At 48.1% G+C, this 21741-nt stretch overlaps 1 protein-coding gene across 1 annotated transcript in view; it reads left to right on the top strand.

Annotated features, from left to right (window-relative positions):
- The window catches only part of LOC116702454 (titin), a 155013-nt gene that overhangs the window by 77238 nt on the left and 56034 nt on the right, over positions 1–21741 (top strand). Inside the window, exons 67-74 of the mRNA XM_032536656.1 lie at positions 111–413; positions 537–17630; positions 17731–18027; positions 18182–18769; positions 19163–19465; positions 20230–20526; positions 20841–21128; positions 21425–21724. Coding sequence (XP_032392547.1) covers positions 111–413; positions 537–17630; positions 17731–18027; positions 18182–18769; positions 19163–19465; positions 20230–20526; positions 20841–21128; positions 21425–21724 — 19470 coding nt within the window. The remainder of the gene's footprint in view (positions 1–110; positions 414–536; positions 17631–17730; positions 18028–18181; positions 18770–19162; positions 19466–20229; positions 20527–20840; positions 21129–21424; positions 21725–21741) is intronic.

Here is a 21741-nt window from a genome sequence, read left to right as displayed (position 1 = left end):
TCCCGAGGGACACGAGAGGGTCCCGAACGTGAAGACAACACAAGGGTTAAGGAGGACTTACTAAATTACTAAATCTGACCAAAATGTTCCTGCATACTTTGTTTCCCCAGGCCCACCGGGTCCCCCCTCAACCCCAGAGGTTGACAACATCAGCAGGACTGCTGTCACCATTTCATGGAAGAGACCAGTACAGGACGGAGGAAGTGACATTAGAGGATACTGTGTAGAGAGGAAAGAAAGGAGAGGAATGAGATGGGTGAGAGCCTGTAAGAGGACGGTCCCTGACCTGCGCTTTAAGGTGCAGGGCCTAAATGAGGGAACAGAGTATGAGTTTAGAGTCACTGCTGAGAACAAGGCTGGATTTGGGACACCAAGTGAGCCATCTCAACCTGTGATCACCAAGGACATTGTCTGTAAGTAAAAATGTATTATTTAATTAGAAATTACATTTTAAAACACTAAAGTTGCAAATGCAGAATTCGGAAAATACACATCAAGCATTCATTTTTTGACCCCCTGTTTTTCTTGTTTATTAGATCCACCTGGTCCTCCATCCAACGTCAAAATTACAGAAACTACAAAAACCACAGCTTCTATGGTCTGGGGCCGACCCCACTATGATGGTGGTCTGGAAGTAGATGGATATATTGTTGAGTACAAAAAGGAAGGGCTTGACGACTGGGAGGTGGAGACACAGTATCCATTGAAAGCTACTGAATACGTTATTGGTAAACTTCAAAAAGGGGGCAAGTACCACTTCAGAGTCAGCGCTGTTAATTCTGAGGGAGTTGGCGAGCCTGCAGAGGTTGAGAAAGTGACGGAACTGGTGGACCAGGAGACGCTACCAGACTTTGAGCTGGATGCTGAACTCAGGAGAACCCTGGTGGTCAGGTGCCGTGCTTCAATCCGTTTGTTTGTGCCAATTAGGGGACGTCCTGTTCCAGATGTAACCTGGACTAAAGATGATACCAACTTGAAAACACGTGCACACATTGACACCACAGAGTCCTACACTCTGCTGGTTATTCCTGACTGCACCAGATATGATGCCGGAAAGTACAACCTGTGTCTTGAGAATGTTGCTGGAAAAAAGACCGGATTTGTTAATGTCAGGGTTTTGGACACACCAGGACCACCAGTCAATGTCCAGCCTAGGGAGATCACTAAGAACAGCATCACCCTCCAGTGGGAAATCCCCATAATCGATGGCGGTTCAAAGATTCACAGATATGTTATTGAAAAGAGGGAGGCCACCAAGAAGGCCTACACAGTGCTTTCCACTACATGGCAGAAGTGTTCCTACAAGTTCACAGACCTTGAAGAGGGAGCTTACTACTACTTCCGTATCTCTGCTGAGAATGACCTGGGTGTAGGTGAGCCTGCTGAATCTCCTGAGCCAATCAGGGTGTCTCAGGCCCCCATTGCACCAGAGAACTTGTATGTTACAGATGTGACAGCTGATAGCGCCAGCCTGGCATGGGCAAAGCCTCTGCATGATGGTGGCAGCTTGATCACCGGATATGTCATTGAGGCCCAGAAGAAGGACACTGAGCAGTGGGTCCATATGGGCACCATCAAGGCTCTGGACTACACTGTCACCGATCTGATTGAGGGTGCAGAATATACCTTCCGCATAATGGCTGTCAACGCATCAGGCAGGAGCGACCCTCGTGAGAGCAGGCCAGCTATTATCAAAGAGCATACTTCCGCTCCTTCCTTTGACCTGCGTGGAGTGTACCAAAAGACGGTCATTGCCAAGGCAGGGGACCGTGTCAAGGTGGAGATTCCAGTGCTTGGCAAACCCAGACCTGACGTTTCCTGGAAGAAGGGAGACATAAGGATCAAGGAGACACAACGAATCAACATTGAAACCACACCAACATCTACTATCCTCAACATTGGTGAGATCAAGAGGACTGATGAAGGCCAGTATTCAATGACTGGTAAGAACATGCTGGGTACAGTGACTGAGACGATCACAGTCCTGGTCCACGACATTCCAGGTCCTCCCACTGGTCCCATCAAGCTGGAAGAGGTCTCATGTGATTATGTTCTTATGTCCTGGGAAGCACCAGAAAGTGATGGAGGTGTACCTATCAACAACTATATCGTTGAGATGCGGGAGACTACTGGTACTTCCTGGATGGAGTTGGCAGCTACAGTGATCCGCACCACATTCAAGGCAGCCCGACTCAACACTGGAACCCAATATCAATTCCGTGTCAAGGCCCAGAACAGATATGGCATCGGACCATGCATTATCTCTGAACCAGTGTTGGCTGCCTATCCATTTGATGTGCCAGGCCAGCCAGGCATTCCTGTGGTAACATCTTTCAACAAGGATGCAATGACCCTGAGCTGGAACGAGCCTTCCTCTGACGGAGGCAGTGTCATCCTTGGCTATCATGTGGACAGAAAAGAGAAAAACAGCATTCTGTGGCAGAGAGTCAGCAAGGCTCTTGTTGTCGGAAATATCTTCAAATCAACAGGCCTTGTTGATGGAATCGCATATGAACACCGTGTTATTGCTGAAAACATGGCTGGTCTCAGCAAACCCAGCAAACCCTCTGATACCATGTATGCTTTGGACCCTGTCGACCCACCAGGTAGGCCTGTGGCACTGAATGTCACCAGACATGAGGTGACAGTGTCATGGACCAAACCAGAGGGAGATGGCGGATTTTCCATCACTGGTTACACAGTAGAGAGGAGAGAGATGCCCAATGGACGCTGGCTCAAAGCCAACTTCAACAACATCCTAGAAACCATCTACACAGTCAGTGGTCTGATCGAAGACGCAACTTATGAATTCCGAGTGTTTGCTAGAAACTCCGCCGGTGCTGTTAGTGCTCCATCCCCGACATCAGAGGCCATCACATGCAGAGATGACATTGAAGAACCCAAGCTTGATGTGGATGCATCCTACAGCAGCAATGTTGTTGTCATGGCAGGAGACGTGTTCAAGCTGGAGGCCAGTGTGACTGGCCGGCCACTACCATCTTTGGTATGGACCAAGGAAGGAAAGGAGCTTGTTGATACAGCCAAGATAGAGATAAAGACAACTGATTTCCACACAACGCTTATCAACAAAGATTCCCTGAGGAGGGACGGAGGTGTTTTCATTCTGACCGCCAGCAATCCTGGTGGATTTGCCAAGTTTACCTATAATGTCAAGGTGCTCGACAGACCTGGACCACCAGACTCCCTCACCGTTACTGACGTCACTGCTGAGAAATGTGTTCTCAACTGGCTGCACCCAACACATGATGGTGGTGCCAAGATTGAGTACTTTATCATTCAGAGGCGAGAGACCAGTAGGTTGGCATGGACGAATGTGGCTACAGATCTTCAGGCAAACAGGCTCAAGGTTACCAAGCTTCTAAAGGGCAATGAATACATCTTTAGAGTAATGGCTGTAAACAAGTATGGCGTGGGTGAGCCCCTGGAGTCTGAAGCGATCATCTGTGCCAACCCCTATGTCGTCAGTGACGCACCAACACAGCCTGAAGTCACCAGCATTACCAAAGACTCCATGGTGGTCTGCTGGGAGCGCCCTGAACACGATGGAGGCAGCAGAATAAACACATACATAATTGAGAGAAGGGATAAGACTGGCCTGCGCTGGGTAAAATGTAACAAGAGGACTGTAACTGACCTGCGTTTCAAGGCCTCTGGCCTCACACCAGATCATGAGTATGAATTCAGAGTTTTCGCTGAAAATAATGCTGGTCTAAGCCAGCCTAGTCCTTCCAGTCCATTCTACAAAGCCGTAGACACCATCTTCCAGCCTGGACCTCCAGGGAACCCCAGAGTGCTGGACACAACCAAGTCTTCCATCACCCTTGCCTGGAACAAGCCTGTCTACGATGGTGGTTCTGAGATCACTGGTTACATTGTGGAGACCTGCCTGCCTGAGGAGGATGAGTGGACAATACACACTCCCAAGAAGGGATGGACAGCCACTTCCTTCACTATTACCAACTTGAAGGAAAACCAAGATTACAAAATCAACATCTGTGCCACTAATTGTGAGGGAGTGGGAGAGCCCGCTGCTGTTCCTGGAACCCCCAAGGCTGAAGACAGACTGCTTCCTCCAGAAATTGAACTTGGAGCAGAGCTGCGTAAGGTGGTCATCCTCAGAGCCTGTAGCACACTCAGACTCTTTGTTCCTATTAAGGGCAGACCTGTACCTGAAGTTAAATGGTCAAGAGAACATGGCGAATCCCTAGACCGAGCTCTCATTGAAATCACCCCATCATTCACCACTCTTCAGGTAGACAATGTTGACAGGTTTGATGCAGGTAAATACATAGTGACTGTAGAGAATGCCTCAGGAAGCAAAACAGCCTTTGTCAATGTCAGGGTGCTAGATAGTCCTGGAGCACCTCAGAATCTGATTATCAAGGAGGTCACCAGAGATTCAGTTTCACTCGTTTGGGACGCTCCTCTCATTGATGGTGGCTCCAGAGTCCGCAACTACATTGTGGAGAAGCGTGAGTCACACAGAAAGGCCTACACAACTGTCTGTGCCAGCTGCCATAAGTCCAGTTGGAAAATTGGAGACCTGGAGGAAGGAAAAATGTACTCATTTAGAATCCTGGCTGAAAATGAATTTGGCATTGGCCTCCCAGTAGAGACTGTTGAACCAATTAAAGTGTCAGAGAAGCCTCTACCACCAGGCAAAGTGACCCTTCATGAAGTTACCAGCTCCAGCGTCACACTAACCTGGGAAAAGCCTGACCATGATGGTGGGAGCAGAATCACAGGCTATAATGTGGAGATGCAGGGTAAAGGCAGTGATAAGTGGATCCAGGTCATGGTTGTAAAGACCAATGAGGCTGTTGTAACTGGCCTTACACAGGGAGAGGAGTACATTTTCCGTATATCAGCCACCAATGAAAAGGGAGTTAGTGACCCACGTCTTCTTAGTGTCCCTGTGGTGGCTAAGGACCTGGTCATCTCTCCAACCTTTAAACTGCTTTTTAGCACATACAGTGTGCTAGCAGGTGATGATCTGAAGATAGATGTACCATATTCCGCCTGTCCCAAGGCTACAGCAACTTGGCTCAAAGATGGCATTGCTCTTAAGGAGACAACAAGAGTTAATGCTGATGCCACAGACAAAAACCTTCTCCTGGTTATTAAGGACGCTTGCAGAGATGATGTGGGCACATACACTATCAAACTGATCAACACAGTTGGAGAGGCATCTACAGACATCAGCGTTGTTGTTCTAGATAAGCCCGGTCCTCCAACCGGCCCAATCAAGATGGATGAAGTCACTGCTGACAGCGTGGTCCTGTCCTGGAATCCACCAGAGTATGACGGTGGTTGCACCATTAACAATTACATTGTTGAGAAGAGAGACACATCTACCACTAACTGGCAGATTGTGTCAGCTACCGTGGCCAGAACCACCATCAAGGCAGCCCGTCTGAGGACTGGAACTGAGTATCAGTTCAGGATTGCTGCAGAGAATAGATATGGCAAGTCTTCAGTCCTGCTCTCTGAAACCATTGTTGCTCAGTATCCATTTGAGGTGCCCCACCAACCACGTTCTGTTGTAGTCCAGTCAGCCACCAAGGAGAGCATGGTGGTGGTATGGGAGAAACCCAGCAGTGACGGTGGAAGCAAAATTATGGGCTACCACTTGGAGCTCAAAGAGAGAAACAGTATACTGTGGGTAAAACAGAACAAACAAATAATCCCAGAGACCAGATTTAAGGTTGTTGGCCTTGAGGAGGGTATTGAGTATGAGTTCAGAGTTTATGCTGAGAACATCGTTGGCCTGAGCAAAGCCAGCAAACTGACTGAAATGCAAGTGGCCAGAGATCCTTGTGACAGACCAGGGAAACCAGAGGCTGTCATAGTGACAAGAAACCAAGTGACACTCAGATGGACCAAACCAGAGTATGATGCCGGCATTAAGATCACAGGCTATGTGGTTGAGAAGAAAGAGGGAGCTGGCCGCTGGATGAAGGCCAGTTTTGCCAACGTCATTGAGACCGTATTTGTTGTCACAGGACTTACTGAAGATCAAATTTATGAGTTCCGTGTTATCGCCAGGAATGCAGCAGGTGTCTTCAGCCAGCCTTCTGATTCTACTGGAGCCATCACTGCCAAGGACGAGGTGGATCCACCCAAGATTGACATAGAAGCTAAGTACTCCCAGGCTGTGGTGGTAAATGCTGGAGAGACATTCAAGCTCGAGGCTGCTGTCTCTGGGAAGCCTGTGCCCACAATACACTGGATAAAGGAGGGCAAAGAAATTTCTGAAGCAGCTCGCCTGGAGCTTAAGAACACAGACTTTACAGCTTGTGTAGTTGTTAAAGAAGCTATCCGTGTTGATGGAGGTCAGTACACTTTGCTGGTAAAGAATGTTGGAGGAGAGAAATCTGTCAACATTAATGTCAAGGTCCTGGACAGACCAGGTCCCCCCGACGGTCCTATCTCTATCTATGGGATCACCAGTGAGAAATGCTCCATTGCTTGGAAATCTCCCTTGCAAGATGGAGGCAGCGATGTGTCCCATTACATTGTTGAGAGGAGGGAAACCAGCCGACTGGTTTGGACTGTAGTTGAACAAAAGGTTCAGACCCTGAATCTGAAGATCACAAAACTACTTCCTGGCAATGAGTATATCTTCAGAGTGATTCCAGTCAACAAATATGGAGTTGGTGAGCCTCTAGAATCCGAGCCTATGATTGCCAGAAATCAATTTGTCACTGCGGACGCTCCAACTGAGGTGGAAATCTCCACAATCACCAAAGAGTCCATGGTCGTGACCTGGGAGAGACCAACTAATGATGGTGGCAGTCCCATCCAGGGATACGTTGTTGAGAAACGTGACAAAGATGGTGTGAGATGGACTAGGTGCAACAAGCGCACAGTGAGTGAGCTGCGTTTCAGAGTGACAGGGCTCCTAGAAAACCACAGCTATGAATTCAGAGTCTCTGCTGAAAATGCTGCCGGTGTTGGCAAACCTAGTGCACCAACAGTGTACTACAAAGCATTGGATCCTATCTTCAAAGCAGGCCCCCCAAACAACCCCAAGGTAGTGGACACGTCTAGGTCCACTGTTTCCCTGACATGGGGCAAACCCATCTATGATGGTGGCTGTGAGATCCAGGCTTACATTGTTGAGGCCTGTGATGTAGCATCTGATGAGTGGTTTATATGTACTCCCCCAACTGGAATCACAGACACCAAGTTTACAGTGACAAAGCTTCTGGAGAAGCATGAATACCAATTCAGAGTGTTCGCCATCAACAAAGTTGGTGTTGGTGAGCATGCTGATATTGCAGGGAAGATTCTTCTGGAGGAGAAGCTTGAGGCTCCTGATCTTGACCTTGATGCGGAAATGAGAAAGATGATCAACATTAGAGCAGCAAGCACTCTCAGGCTGTTTGTTCCTGTGAGAGGTCGTCCAGCTCCTGAGGTGAAATGGGGCAAGGCTGAGGGTGAGATTAAGGAGACTGCCCAGATTGATAATACAGGCAGCTATGCTTCACTTGTCATTGAAAATGTGGACAGATTTGACACAGGAAAGTACACCCTGACTGCAGAAAATGCCAGCGGAGTAAAGTCTGTCTTCATCAGTGTCAGAGTCCTGGACTCACCTAGTCCACCAGCTAACTTCATTGTGAAGGAGATTACCAAGAACTCTGTCACTCTCACATGGGAGCCTCCACTTCTTGATGGCGGCTCAAGGATAAAGCATTATATCGTTGAGAAGCGTGAGAGCACTAGAAAGGTTTATTCTCCCATCACTACCTGCAACAAGATGTCATGGAAAGTTGAGCCTCTACCAGAGGGTGGAATCTTCTTCTTCAGAGTCCTGGCTGAGAATGAATATGGCGTGGGTCTCCCTGCCAAAACCTTAGAACCAATAAAGATATCTGAGAAGCCTCAGCCACCTGGTAAAGTTAGTGTTGTGGACGTCACTTCGACCACTGTAACTCTCAGCTGGGAGAAGCCTGAGCATGACGGCGGCAGTAGGATCAGTTACTACGAAGTCGAACTGGCACCTAAAGACAGTGAAGCTTGGTCTCTGTGTGCCAGTGGGAAGGCACTGGAGACTGTAGTGACTAACCTACTCAAGGGAGAGGAGTACCAGTTCAGAGTTGTTGCTGTAAATGACAAGGGTAAAAGTGACCCCAGACAATTGGCTCACACTGTTGTAACTAAGGACCTTGTGATTGAGCCTGCTGTTAGACCCAAAGTGAGCACATACCATGTCCAGGTAGGATATGACCTAAAGATAGAAGTCCCAATTGCTGGTCATCCAAAGCCAACCATCACTTGGACCAAGGACGGAGCCGCCCTGAAGCAGACAACCAGAGTCAATGTCACAGACTCACCACGTCTTACCACTCTCACCATAAAGGATGCTACCAAAGAGGATGGAGGAATGTACAGCATCAATATTGCCAATACCCTGGGTTCCAAAGATGCAACTATTGAGGTTATTACCCTGGACAAACCAGGCCCACCAACAGGCCCTGTCAAATTTGAGGATGTCAGTGCTGAGAGTATGACTCTTAACTGGGAGCCTCCTACATATACAGGTGGCTGCCCTATCTCCAACTATGTGGTTGAGAAGAGAGACACAACCACAACCAACTGGGTGGTCATATCTGCCACTGTGGCCAGAACAACGCTAAAAGTGGCCAATCTGAAGACAGGCAGTGAATACCAGTTCAGAATCTATGCTGAGAACAGATATGGAAAGAGTTATGCAATTGATTCAGAGCCTGTTGTGGCACAGTATCCGTTCCAGGAGCCTGGCCCACCAGGAACACCATTTGTGTCTCTGTACTCTAAAGACTATATGGTGGTTGAGTGGCACAAGCCCCCATCTGATGGAGGCAGTGCCATCTTGGGCTACCATCTGGAGAGAAAGGAGAAGAACAGTATCCTCTGGACCAAGATCAACAAAATGCTCATCCAAGACTGCAGGTTCAAATCTACTCCTCTTGAGGAAGGCATTGAATATGAGTACAGAGTCTATGCTGAAAATATAGTTGGCATTGGAAAATGTAGCAAAGTTTCTGAGGGGTATGTAGCCCGTGACCCATGTTACCCCCCTGGCCGTCCTGAGGCTTTAATTGTAACTAGGCACTCAGTGAAGCTGAAGTGGACCCCTCCGGAGTATGATGGTGGAAGCTTAATTACTGGCTATGTAGTGGAGAAACGTGACCTTCCTGAAGGAAAGTGGATGAAAGCCAGCTTTGCAAATGTCATTGAACATGAATTCACAGTTACAGGCCTAGTGGAAGACAGTAAATATGATTTCAGAGTAATTGCAAGGAATGGAGCTGGTGCTGTCAGCAAGCCCTCTGAAGGCACAGGATCCATCACAGCCAAGGATGAAATTGAACCACCTAAGTGTGAGACAGATCCTATGTACAACCAGACCATTGTTATCAATGCCGGAGAGACTTTCAATCTGGAGGCCAGTGTGGAAGGAAAGCCCATCCCCACAGCTCAGTGGTTCAAGGGAAATGTTGAAGTTGAAAACTCAGCCAGAGCTGAGCTGAAAAACACTGATTTCAAGGCTTTGCTCCTTGTGAAGGATGCCATCAGAGTGGACGGTGGACAGTACACACTGGTTCTTACTAATGTGGCTGGAAGTAAGACTGTTCCATTCAGTGTGAAAGTCCTGGACAGACCAGGTCCCTCAGAGGGACCCCTTACTGTCAGCAATGTCACTGAGGAGAAGTGCTCACTGTCATGGCTGCCCCCCAGGCACGATGGAGGAGCTAGCATTTCTCACTATGTCATTCAGAAGAGAGAAACCAGCCGCCTGGCATGGACAGTTGTGTCAAGTGACTGTGGAGCTACCATGTTCAAGGTTACCAAGCTGTTGAAGGGCAATGAGTACATCTTCAGAATCATGGCTGTCAACAAATATGGCGTGGGCGAGCCTCTTGAATCCGCTCCAGTTATCATGAGAAATCCTTATGTTCCCCCTAGCTCTCCTCAGGAGCTTGAGATCACTAACATTACCAGGGACTCCATGACTGTCTGCTGGAACCGCCCTGAATCCAATGGGGGCAGTGAGATTGTTGGTTACATTGTTGAGAAGAGAGACAGAGCTGGAGTGAGGTGGACCAAGTGCAACAAACGTAGAGTGACAGACTTGCGTTTCAGAGTAACAGGTCTGACTGAGGACCATGAATATGAATTCAGGCTATCTGCTGAGAATGCAGCTGGAGTGGGTCAGCCAAGCCCACCTACACCGTACCTCAAAGCCTGTGATCCCTCCTTTGAACCGGGATGTCCCACCAATGCCCATGTGGTCGACACTACTAAAGACACCGTCAGTGTGGCCTGGCACCGGCCTATCTATGATGGTGGTTGTGAGATTCAAGGATACGCTGTGGAAATTACTAAGGCTGATGAAGAGGAGTGGAGCATGTGCACCCCACCCTCCGGAGTTAATGCTACCAAGTTTACCATCACCAAGTTGATAGAGCACCAGGAATACAAGGTGCGCATATGTGCTATCAATAAGCTGGGTGTTGGCGAGGCTACCGAGGTTGAGGGAGTCGTGAAACCCCTCGATAAGATTGAACCTCCAGAAGTGATTCTGGATTCAGAGCTCAGAAAGGGAATAGTTGTCCGTGCAGGAGGCTCAATGAGAATCTCCGTTCCATTCAAGGGCCGTCCTACTCCTGAGATCAGCTGGGCCAAGGAGGACGGAGCACTGCCCAGTAAAGTTCAGATTGACACTGGTGAAGATTACACACAGCTCTCGGTTGACATCTGTGACAAATATGATGCTGGAAAATACATTCTCAACTTGGAAAATAGCGCTGGCAGCAAATCAGCCTTTGTCTCGGTTAGAGTTCTGGACACTCCAGGGGCCCCTCTGAATCTAACCGTAAAAGACATTAAGAGAGAAAGTGTCACTCTGACCTGGGAGCCTCCTCTTATTGATGGTGGTGCAAGGATCAAAAATTACCTTGTTGAAAAGCGAGAGTCTACCAGGATAGTTTACTCTAACGTGGACAACAAGTGCACAAAGACAAGCTACCGTATCACTGGCCTCACTGAGGGAATCATCTACTATTTCAGAGTCTTGGCTGAGAATGAGTTTGGCGTGGGACAGGGAGTTGAGACCGAAGACCCAGTTAAGACCTCTGAACCTCCTCTGTCAGTGGGTAAGGTCACTTTGACTGAAGTGACCAAAACCTCTGCTTCCTTCTCCTGGGAGAAGCCAGACCATGATGGAGGCAGCAGAATCATGGGCTATTACATTGAGATGCAGCCTGTGGGTTCGGAAGAATGGGTGGTAGCTGCTACAACCAAAACTTGTGAGGGCTCTGTCACAGGCCTAAGTGCAGGCCATGAGTACCTGTTTAGAGTGTCAGCTTTCAATGAGAAGGGCAAGAGTGACCCAAGGCCTCTGGCTGCACCAGTCACGGCTAAAGATTTAACTATTAAGCCCAGATTCAAGATGACGTTCAACACATACAGTTTACAGGCAGGTGAGGATCTGAAGATGGAGATTCCAGTCATTGGACGTCCTGTTCCCACGGTTGAATGGAAGAAAGATGGACATGCTCTTAAGGAGACAACCAGGCTGAATGTGTTAAGCACAGCATCTTCTACTAAGCTGTGCATCAAGGATGCAAATAGGGAAGACTCTGGTAAATACACCATAACAGCCACCAGCAGTATTGGAACAGCTACAGAGGAGATCACTGTCATTATTCTAGAAAAGCCTGGTCCACCCACAGGCCCTGTGAAGATTGAGGAAGTTAGCTCTAATCATGTCACTCTCTCCTGGGAGCCACCACAGTACACTGGGGGTTGTCAGATCAACAACTACATTGTGGAGAAGAGAGACACCACCACAACAGCATGGCAGATTGTGTCTGCCACTATTGCCAGGACAACCATCAAAGTCAGCAACTTGAAGACTGGAACTGAGTATCAATTCAGAGTGTCTGCTGAGAACAGATATGGAAAGAGTTCTGCCATTGTCTCTCCCACTGCTATTGCTCAGTATCCATTCACTGTGCCTGCTGCCCCAGAAACACCATTTATTTCTGCTGCAACCAAGGATAATATGGTTGTTGAGTGGAAACCTCCAACCAACAATGGTGGCAGCCCCGTCCTGGGCTATCACCTTGAGAGAAAGGAGAAGAACAGCCTCCTGTGGACTAAACTCAACAAACTTCTAATCCCAGACACACGTTTCAAGACTACAGAGCTGGAAGAAGGTATTGAGTATGAATTCAAAGTTTATGCTGAGAACATCGCTGGACTCAGCCCAGCAAGCAAGGTCTCTGAAAGCACTGTAGCCAGGGACCCCTGTGACCCACCAGGCACTCCAGAGGCCATTCAAATTACCAGAAATCAAGTTACACTTCAGTGGACCAGGCCTCAGTATGATGGAGGCAGTGCAATTACTGGCTATCTGATCGAAAGGAGGAAGCACCCAGATACCCGCTGGATGAAGGCCACCTTCACCAACATCATTGATACCCAGTTCACACTCACCGGCCTTACTGAGGACTGTGTTTACGAGTTCAGAGTCATTGCCAGGAACGCTGCAGGCATTTCCAGCCGTCCTTCTCAGAGCACAGGAGAAATTACTGCTAAAGATGAAATTGAGGCTCCAGAGGTCACCATGGATGCTAAATTCAAAGATATGACTGTTGTTAGTGCTGGTGAGACATTTGTCATTGATGCTGACTTCACTGGCAAGCCACTGCCTGAAGTCACCTGGATAAAGGATGGAAAGGAGATTGACAAAACCACACCAAGAATGGAGGTCAAGACCACAATCACACGTACTGTCCTGACAGTCAAGGAATGCATCAGAGTGGACGGTGGCCACTTTGTTCTCAAACTTGTCAATGTGGGAGGAGTCAAGATGATCCCAGTTAATGTTAAAGTTCTGGATAGACCTGGTCCACCGGATGGCCCACTTGAAGTTAAAGGTGTCACAGCTGAAAAATGTTATCTGCACTGGAACCATCCCTCACACGATGGTGGAGCCAGCATCTCTCACTACGTCATTGAGAAGAGAGAGACCAGTCGTTTGTCATGGACCGTTGTTGAGCCCAAGATCCAGGCCATCAGCTACAAAATCACAAAACTGCTTCCTGGCAATGAATACATCTTCCGAGTCACTGCTGTGAATAAATATGGCGTTGGTGAGCCTTTGGAATCTGATCCTGTTATTGCTCGTAACCCCTTCACCACTCCCAGTGCACCCTCCACCCCAGAGACAAGCGCCATCACCAGGGACTCCATAGTGCTTACATGGGAGAGACCAGAGCATAACGGAGGAGCTGAGATTGAAGGGTATGTCCTTGAAAAACGTGATAAGGATGGCATCAGATGGACTAAATGCAACAAGAAGAGGCTGAATGACCTGAGATTCAGATGCACTGGCCTCACAGAGGGCCACTCTTATGAATTCAGGATCTCAGCTGAAAATGCTGCTGGTGTGGGAAAGCCAAGTGCACCAACTGAATACATCAAGGCCTGTGATGCCATTTACCCACCAGGACCTCCTAATAACCCTAAAGTCACTGGCCATTCAAGCACCACAGTCTCTCTGTCCTGGTCCAGGCCTATCTATGATGGCGGCGCACAGATCAGCGGATATGCTGTTGAAAGGAAGGAGGCAACAGATGATGAATGGATCACTTGCACACCACCAAGTGGTGTTCAGGCCACCCAATATACAGTAAAGCATCTAAAGGAGAATGCAGAGTACAACTTCCGCATCTTTGCCATTAATTGTGAGGGAGTAGGAGAGCATGTGGACTTACCTGGTTCTGTGATTGCTGCGGAGAAGCTGGAGGCTCCTGAAATTGAACTAGATGCTGACCTGAGGAAGATGGTCAATGTCCGTGCCTCTGCCAACTTGCGTCTGTTTGTGACAATCAGAGGAAAGCCCGAGCCTGAGGTCAGATGGTCTAAGGCTGATGGCACTTTGAATGAGCGTGCCCAAATTGAAGTCACAAGCTCTTACACAATGCTGGTGATTGAGAACGTCGATAGATTTGACACTGGCAAATATGTACTGACCCTTGAGAACCTCAGTGGCTCCAAATCAGCCTTCATCAATGTTAGAGTTCTGGACTCCCCCAGCACACCTACCAACCTTGTAGTTAAGGATGTGAAGAGAAGTTCTGTCTCTCTCTCCTGGGAGCCTCCTCTAATAGACGGCGGGGCTAAGATATCACACTATATTGTGGAGCAGAGAGAGCAAAAGAGAATGGCTTTCACGAGTGTTTGCACAAACTGTGTGAGGAACTCGTACATTATCTCTGACCTGCAGGAAGGAGGCCGGTATTATTTCCGTGTGTTGGCTGTGAATGAGCTGGGAGTAGGTCTGCCTGCCTCCACGGATCAAGTCAAAGTGGCCGAGGCTCCTTTGCCTCCTGGAAAGGTTCTCCTGGTTGATGTGACTCGTCACACTGTCACTCTTTCCTGGGAGAAACCGGATCATGATGGAGGCAGCAAGATAACAAACTTTGTTGTGGAGATGCAGCCCAAGGGAGATGACAAATGGACTGTTTGCAGTGAAGTCAAAGCACTGGAAGCTACAATTGATGGACTCACAAGTGGAGAGGAATACTCCTTCAGGGTGTTTGCAGTGAACGATAAGGGCAAGAGTGATGCCAAGCCTCTGGCTACCCCTGTGGTGGTGAAAGACATCACAGTGGAACCCACCATCAACCTGTTGTACGACACATACAGTGTTAAAGCCGGAGATGACCTGAAGATTGATGTTCCCATCAAAGGCAGACCTCAGCCTGAAGTATCCTGGAAGAAGGACGGCCAGGCGCTGAAGCAGACGACCAGGGTCAATGTTCTTACTTCAAAGACCTCATCCAAGATTGTCATCAAGGAAGCAGTCAAGGAGGATAAAGGAAATTATGAGATTACTCTGACAAACTCGCTTGCCACCAAGACAGCTGTAGTCCACGTTGTAATCCTTGACAAACCTGGCCCACCCAGCAACATTAGGATGGATGAGGTGAGCGCTGACTTCATCACACTGTCCTGGGATCCTCCAACCTACACCGGTGGATGTCAAATTAATAACTATGTGGTGGAGAAAAGAGACACTACCACAACCTCATGGCAGATTGTCTCAGCGACAGTAGCCAGGACATCAATCAAGGTGTCCCGTCTCAATCAGGGAACAGAGTATCAGTTCCGTGTTGCAGCTGAGAACCGTTATGGCAAGAGTTCAGCCATTGACTCTACTCCTGTTATTGCTCAGTATCCCTTCGAGCCTCCTGGCCCACCTACCAACGTCCATGTTTCCCATGCCACCAAGTACGGCATGCTCGTGGTATGGGGCAGACCTGCCAGTGATGGTGGCAGCCCTGTAATTGGTTACCACATTGAATGCAAAGACCAAAGCAGCATCCTGTGGACCAAGGTCAACAGAGGTCTGCTGGCTGAGAACCAGTTTAAGATGACAGGCATTGAAGAAGGACTGATGTATCAGTTCAGAGTCTATGCTGAGAATATTGCTGGAATTGGTCCATGCACTAAGGCCAGTGACCCTGTGGCAGCTAGGGATCCATGTGAATCTCCACATAACCTTAGAGTCACCAACATTACCAGGACTTCAGTTTCCCTCTACTGGGATAAGCCAGAATATGATGGCGGAGTAAAGATAACTGGCTATATTGTTGAGCGTAAAGAACTTCCTGATGGCCGCTGGCTGAAATGCAACTTCACCAACCTGCAAGACACTTACTTTGATGTCACAGGCCTCACAGAAGATGTCCAATATGACTTCCATGTCATTGCTAAGAATTCTGCAGAGCTATTGAGTGCTCCATCAAAGAGCACTGGTCCTGTCACAGTCAAGGATGATGTAGACCCTCCATCTATTATCATGGAAGACAAGTTCAGACAGCTGGTTGTTGTTAAGGCTGGAGAAGTCATTCAAATTGATGCTGAAATCACAGGCCGTCCACTCCCAGTTGTCTCATGGTCAAAGGATGGAAAGGAGATTGAGGCAAAGGCCAGGTATGAAATCCACTCCACCAACTTTACAACCACATTTATTGTCAGAGATGCCATCAGGAGGGACTCTGGCCAGTATGTCCTGACCCTGCACAATGTGGCAGGAACTAGATCTGTGGCTGTCAACTGTAAAGTTCTGGACCGACCTGGACCTTCCTCAGGACCAATGACAGTGACTGGCCTCACAGCTGAGAAATGCACCATAACGTGGGGTCCACCTCAAGAGAACGGTGGTGCTGAAATCATGCACTACATTGTTGAGAAACGCGAGACCAGTCGCCTCGCCTGGACTCTTGTCTATGGTGACATGAAGGCAACCACCTGTAAAGTAACCAAACTGCTCAAAGGAAATGAGTACATCTTCAGAGTCAGGGGAGTCAACAAATATGGGGAGGGCGAGGCTCTGGAGAGTGAGCCAGTAAAGGCCTTGGATCCATTCACTGTGCCTGCATCACCCACTAATGTTCAGGTCACCTCAGTTACAGGTGAGGCAATGACCATCTGTTGGGAAAGACCAACGTCTGATGGTGGCAGCAGTATCTCCGGCTATGTCATTGAGAAGCGAGAGAAGACTGGCCTTCGCTGGTGCCGTGTCAACAAGAAACCGGTTTATGATCTCAGAGTCAAGGCTTCACACCTTCGTGAAGGCAGCGAGTATGAATACAGAGTTTTTGCAGAGAACGCTGCTGGCCTTAGTGCTCCCAGCATCCCTTGCCCACTCACCAAGGCTGAAGACCCACAGTTCCTGCCTTCACCTCCTGCTAAGCCTAAGATCATCGACTCTACAAAGACCACAGTCACCCTGTCATGGAACAAGCCATTATTTGATGGTGGAGCACCTGTTACTGGTTACAGAGTTGAATACAGGAATACTTTAGATGATGAATGGATTGTTGGAGTCCAGAATACCAAAAACACAGAGTTTACAGTGGTTAAATTGACACCTGGTGCTGAATACGTGTTTGTTGTCAAGTCCATTAACAAGATTGGAGTCAGTGAGCCCAGTCCTGAGACAGACAAACAAATCGCCAAAGAAAGAGAGGAAGAACCGGTCTTTGACATCAGCAATGAGATGAGGAAGACTCTTATTGTGAAGGATGGAAGCTCATTTACCATGACCGTGCCCTTCAGAGGCAAACCCATCCCCAGTGTTACGTGGTCTAAGCCTGATGTTGACCTTAGAGTTCGTGCTGCCATTGAAACCACAGACACCTTCACGTCTATCACCGTGGAGAAAGCAACTCGCGACGACTCTGGAAAATACACCATCACCTTGTCTAGCGTAGTTGGAACAACCTCCGCGACACTCAATGTTCGAGTTTTGGATTCCCCTGGACCTCCTGCCCGTATAGAGGTCAAGGACGTGACGAGGACCTCTGCTACCATAACCTGGGACACTCCTGACAATGAGGGCGGAGGACCAGTCAAGAACTACCTTATTGATATCCGTGAGGCCAGCAAGAAAGGCTGGACCAGGTTGACCGACACATGCCACAGAATGACTTACAAGGTCACAGACGTGCAGGAGGGAGAAGTCTACTACTTCAGAGTGACGGGCGAGAATGAGTACGGTGTTGGGGTTTCTGCTGAGACCACAGTAGGAACCAAGATCACAGGTATGGAATTTTAAATCTTTAACATGATAGATTCTTATTGTAATGCCAAAGATAATACATGATTACTAAGGTAAAACACATTTTTGCCCTCCTTATCAAGAAAAACCAAGCCCACCACCCAAGCTGGGTGTGACGGATGTGACCAAGGAGAGCGTCTCGCTGGCCTGGGCTAAACCAGAACATGACGGAGGCAGCAGAATTACTGGGTACCTGGTGGAGGCTCTGGAGAACGGGCAGGAGAAGTGGGTTAAATGTGGTGTAACCAAGTTCGTACACCTGACGGTGTCTGGTCTGAGGGAGAACGCTGAGTACTTCTTCAGAGTCAGAGCAGAGAACCACGCTGGCTTCAGTGATGTTAAGGAAATGCTAACCCCAGTAGTGGTCAAAGACCAGTTTGGTAAGTTACAGATCAGATTGATCAGATTCAACAATGTGACTAGTGAAGACTAAAACAGAATATGCCAATATCCATTTCTGCATAACACCAGAAAGTAAAATTACATTCCAACTAATTTCCCCTTCTATATCTCGGTTTGCCTTTTCTGCTCCAGAATCTCCTGAGATCGACATGAAGGACTTCCCCCACAACACCGTGTATGTGAGAGCCGGCTCCACGCTCAAGTGTGAGATTCCTCTGAGCGGCCGGCCTTTGCCTAAAGTCTCCCTGTCCAAGGATGACGTGCTGCTGAAGTCAACGATGAGGTTCAACTCCGAAGTCACCCCTGACAGCATCAAGATCATTTTGCGCGAGAGCATTGCTGGAGACACAGGACGCTACGACATCACCGCCTCCAACTCCAACGGAACCACCAAATCCTTTTTGAACATTATGGTTCTGGACCGCCCCAGTGCCCCAGTTGGACCTGTGGAACTCTTTGACGTCACAGAGGACAGCGTGAGCCTGAACTGGCTCCCACCGACATATGATGGTGGCAGCCCCATCACCAACTACATCATCCAGAAGAGAGAGACAACCAATGCAAACTGGATGGATGTTTCATCGGCTGTGGCCCGCTGCACCATGAAGATCATGAAGCTGACCACAGGCCTCGAGTACCAGTTCAGAATCAGGGCTGAGAACAGATATGGAATCAGTGAGCACATCGACTCTCCGACTGTCGCTGTCAATCTTCCTTACAGTGAGTCGTCTTTGTTTTAATTCTTTCTTTTAACCCTCCCATTGTCCTCGGGTCAAATTTGACCCCTTTAAAAAATCTGAAATATGGGTTTCTTTGGCTCACTCTCATTCCTCTGATCTTAACTATTAGTCAAAATAATTCATGATTTTTGCTTTTTTCATTCAAATATTGGGTATAATTCTATATAAATGAGGGTTATTGACCATGAATTCCAAAAAGTAGTAAAACTAGTGGTAGTGAAAACTTAAAGTCTAAAAAACTGACAAAATATTCTAATTTTTGTTCGTTTTTGACCCAGGAGGACAACACAATGGTTATCTTCACATTATTATTACTTTACTGTCTAAGGATGAACATATTAACACGCATCAACTTTGACTTTCTACCCGCCAGCTATTCCTGAAGCCCCGTCGACTCCGGAGATCACCAACGTGACCCGGGAGACCGTCACCGTGGCCTGGAAGGAGCCAAAGTCGGACGGCGGCAGCCACGTGTTTGGCTACCATCTCCAGATGAAAGACCGGAACAGCATCCTTTGGCAGAGAGTCAACAAAACGGTGATCCGCGCCACACACTTCAAGGTCACCAGCATCAACGCCGGACTCATCTATGAGTTCAAGGTGGCGGCAGAGAACGCGGCTGGAATCAGTCCCTTCAGCAAGACCTCCGATGCAGTTCTGGCGATCGACGCCTGCGGTGAGTGGCAAACCGTTCTGTAAAAGTCAAGGAAAAGTAGATTTTGCCATGAAATTCTCTAGGTGTTGATTTCATTCATTCATATTTCTTATGTAGGAAAGTTAGGAAGGGATATTGCAAATGTAACCCTTGTGTCGTCTTCCCGTCAACCTGCAATTTTCAGAGTTGAAATTCCAACAATTTTGTTGTTCTTTTTCTACACTTTTCCCAATGTTTATGTCAATTTTATTCCTATTTTTTGTCACTTTTTTTACTTTTTTATTATGTTTTAGTCCATTTTTTACAAAACAATTTATTTGTCCATTTTTCCAGTGTTTTTTAGTTTTTTTGTCACTCTTTGCAATTTTTTGGGACACTTTTTCAGCGTAAAAAACAAATGTTTTTGTAGATTTTTTCAACATTTGTCCCTTTTTTAACGTTCTTTCTGATATAGAAAGTTTTAGTAAACCAGTCAAATTTGATCCGAGGGCAACACGAGGGTTAAACGGGCCTGACTCAGTCTAAAAACTGGTTTTCAGCAGGTTCCTGTTCTGCAGAAACATAAGACATTGAACATGGATACAGCACGTCAGGACAGACATTTGTACAGGACATCAATATGGACGAGACAAATTGGGACAACTAAAACAAAAATACAGTTTCAGCACATAAGGACAGAGACATTCATACAAGACATCAGCTATGTCTGACGATCTCTGGTGATATCACTAATGTCTCTTAGCGAGAGGTTTCTAATGATAAGTCCTCCGTGCCTGTTCCTGCAGAGCCCCCCATCGACCTGCGTATCAGTGACATCACCAAGAACACCATCAGCCTGGCGTGGCACAGGCCCAACTACGACGGCGGCTCCCCGATCACGGGCTACATCATCGAGAAGAGAGAGGGCGCTAGTGCTAAGTGGTCCAAGGCTAACCTCACCAACGTCACCGACACCCGCTTTGCCGTGACCGGCCTCACCCAGGACCAGTCCTACGAGTTCCGAGTCTTGGCGAGGAACGCCGTGGGCTCCGTTAGTAGCCCGTCCATAACCGCGGGACCAGCCACCTGCGTGGACACCTACGGTACGTCTACTTTGTGGATTTCAAACTGTGCATTTAATTCAATTCACTAGGCAACAAATGCCATCAAATTTAAGGATTGATTGCTTTTTATTTTGGGTTTGCAATGCAATGTTCTACTCTGCTTTAGTCACTTTAGCACATTAGCTCAGATATGTCTCATATGTTATATTTTTGACACGTTATTTTGGGATACTGGCTATCACATAGTGGAAATACACTTTTGATTTTCTCTGTTCTGTTTTCCAACCCATTATTTCCTGTATGAAACATATATGCATCAGAATTTGACGTCCCTTGCTTCTTTTGTCCTCCAGGTGCACCAGAGATTGAAATACCTCAGGAGTACTTCAGCGAGGTGAAGTACCGGGCTGAGTCTAACGTGGAGCTCAGGTTCAACATCACGGCCAAACCGGCTCCCACCATCGAGTGGTTCAAGGACGGCAGGGAGCTGCAGCCCAGCGCCCAGCTCGCCTTCAAACACACGTTTGAGTCCACCAGCTTGTTCCTGAAGGACACCACCCGGCTGAACTCTGGGCTGTACGAGGTCCGGGTGAAGAACTCCCTGGGAACCGCATGTGCCACAGTCAGGCTGCTCATTCAAGGTACTCACATCCTCAATATCATTTTATATATGTAGCCCCAAATCACAGTTATCTCCCAGGTCTTTCCATAAAGAGCAGGTCTAGACCAGGACTCTGGGGTGTTATTTATCTCCCAGGTCTTTCCATAAAGAGCAGGTCTAGACCGGACTCTGGGATGTTATTCATCTCCCAGGTCTTTCATAAAGAGCAGGTCTAGACCGGACTCTGGGATGTTATTCATCTCCCAGGTCGTGATATTATATTTTGTATAACGTAAGGACCCTGACCTACATGAATGTGTCCTCCCTCTTATCTAGACAAGTCCGGCCCCCCTGCTGGAGAGATCCAGTTCAAGAAGGTGACCGCCAACAACATCACCATCATGTGGTCCCCTCCGGCCGACGAGGGCGGCGCCATGGTAACGCACTACATCGTGGAGAAGAGGGAGACGAGCAGGGTCATGTGGTCCATCGTCTCGGAGAAGCTGGTGGACTGCATCGTCAACGTGCCCCGACTCATCCCGGGCAACGAGTACATCTTCAGGGTCCGCGGGGTCAACAAGTACGGCATCGGGGACCCGCTGGAGTCCGAGCCCATCATCGCCAAGAACGCCTTCGGTAAGGACCCCCCCCCC

Source organism: Etheostoma spectabile, chromosome 2 (assembly GCF_008692095.1).
Source record: "Etheostoma spectabile isolate EspeVRDwgs_2016 chromosome 2, UIUC_Espe_1.0, whole genome shotgun sequence".
Lineage (NCBI taxonomy): Eukaryota > Metazoa > Chordata > Actinopteri > Perciformes > Percidae > Etheostoma > Etheostoma spectabile.
Note: the sequence above shows the minus strand (reverse complement) of the source record. Positions and strands in the feature narration are given on the sequence as shown.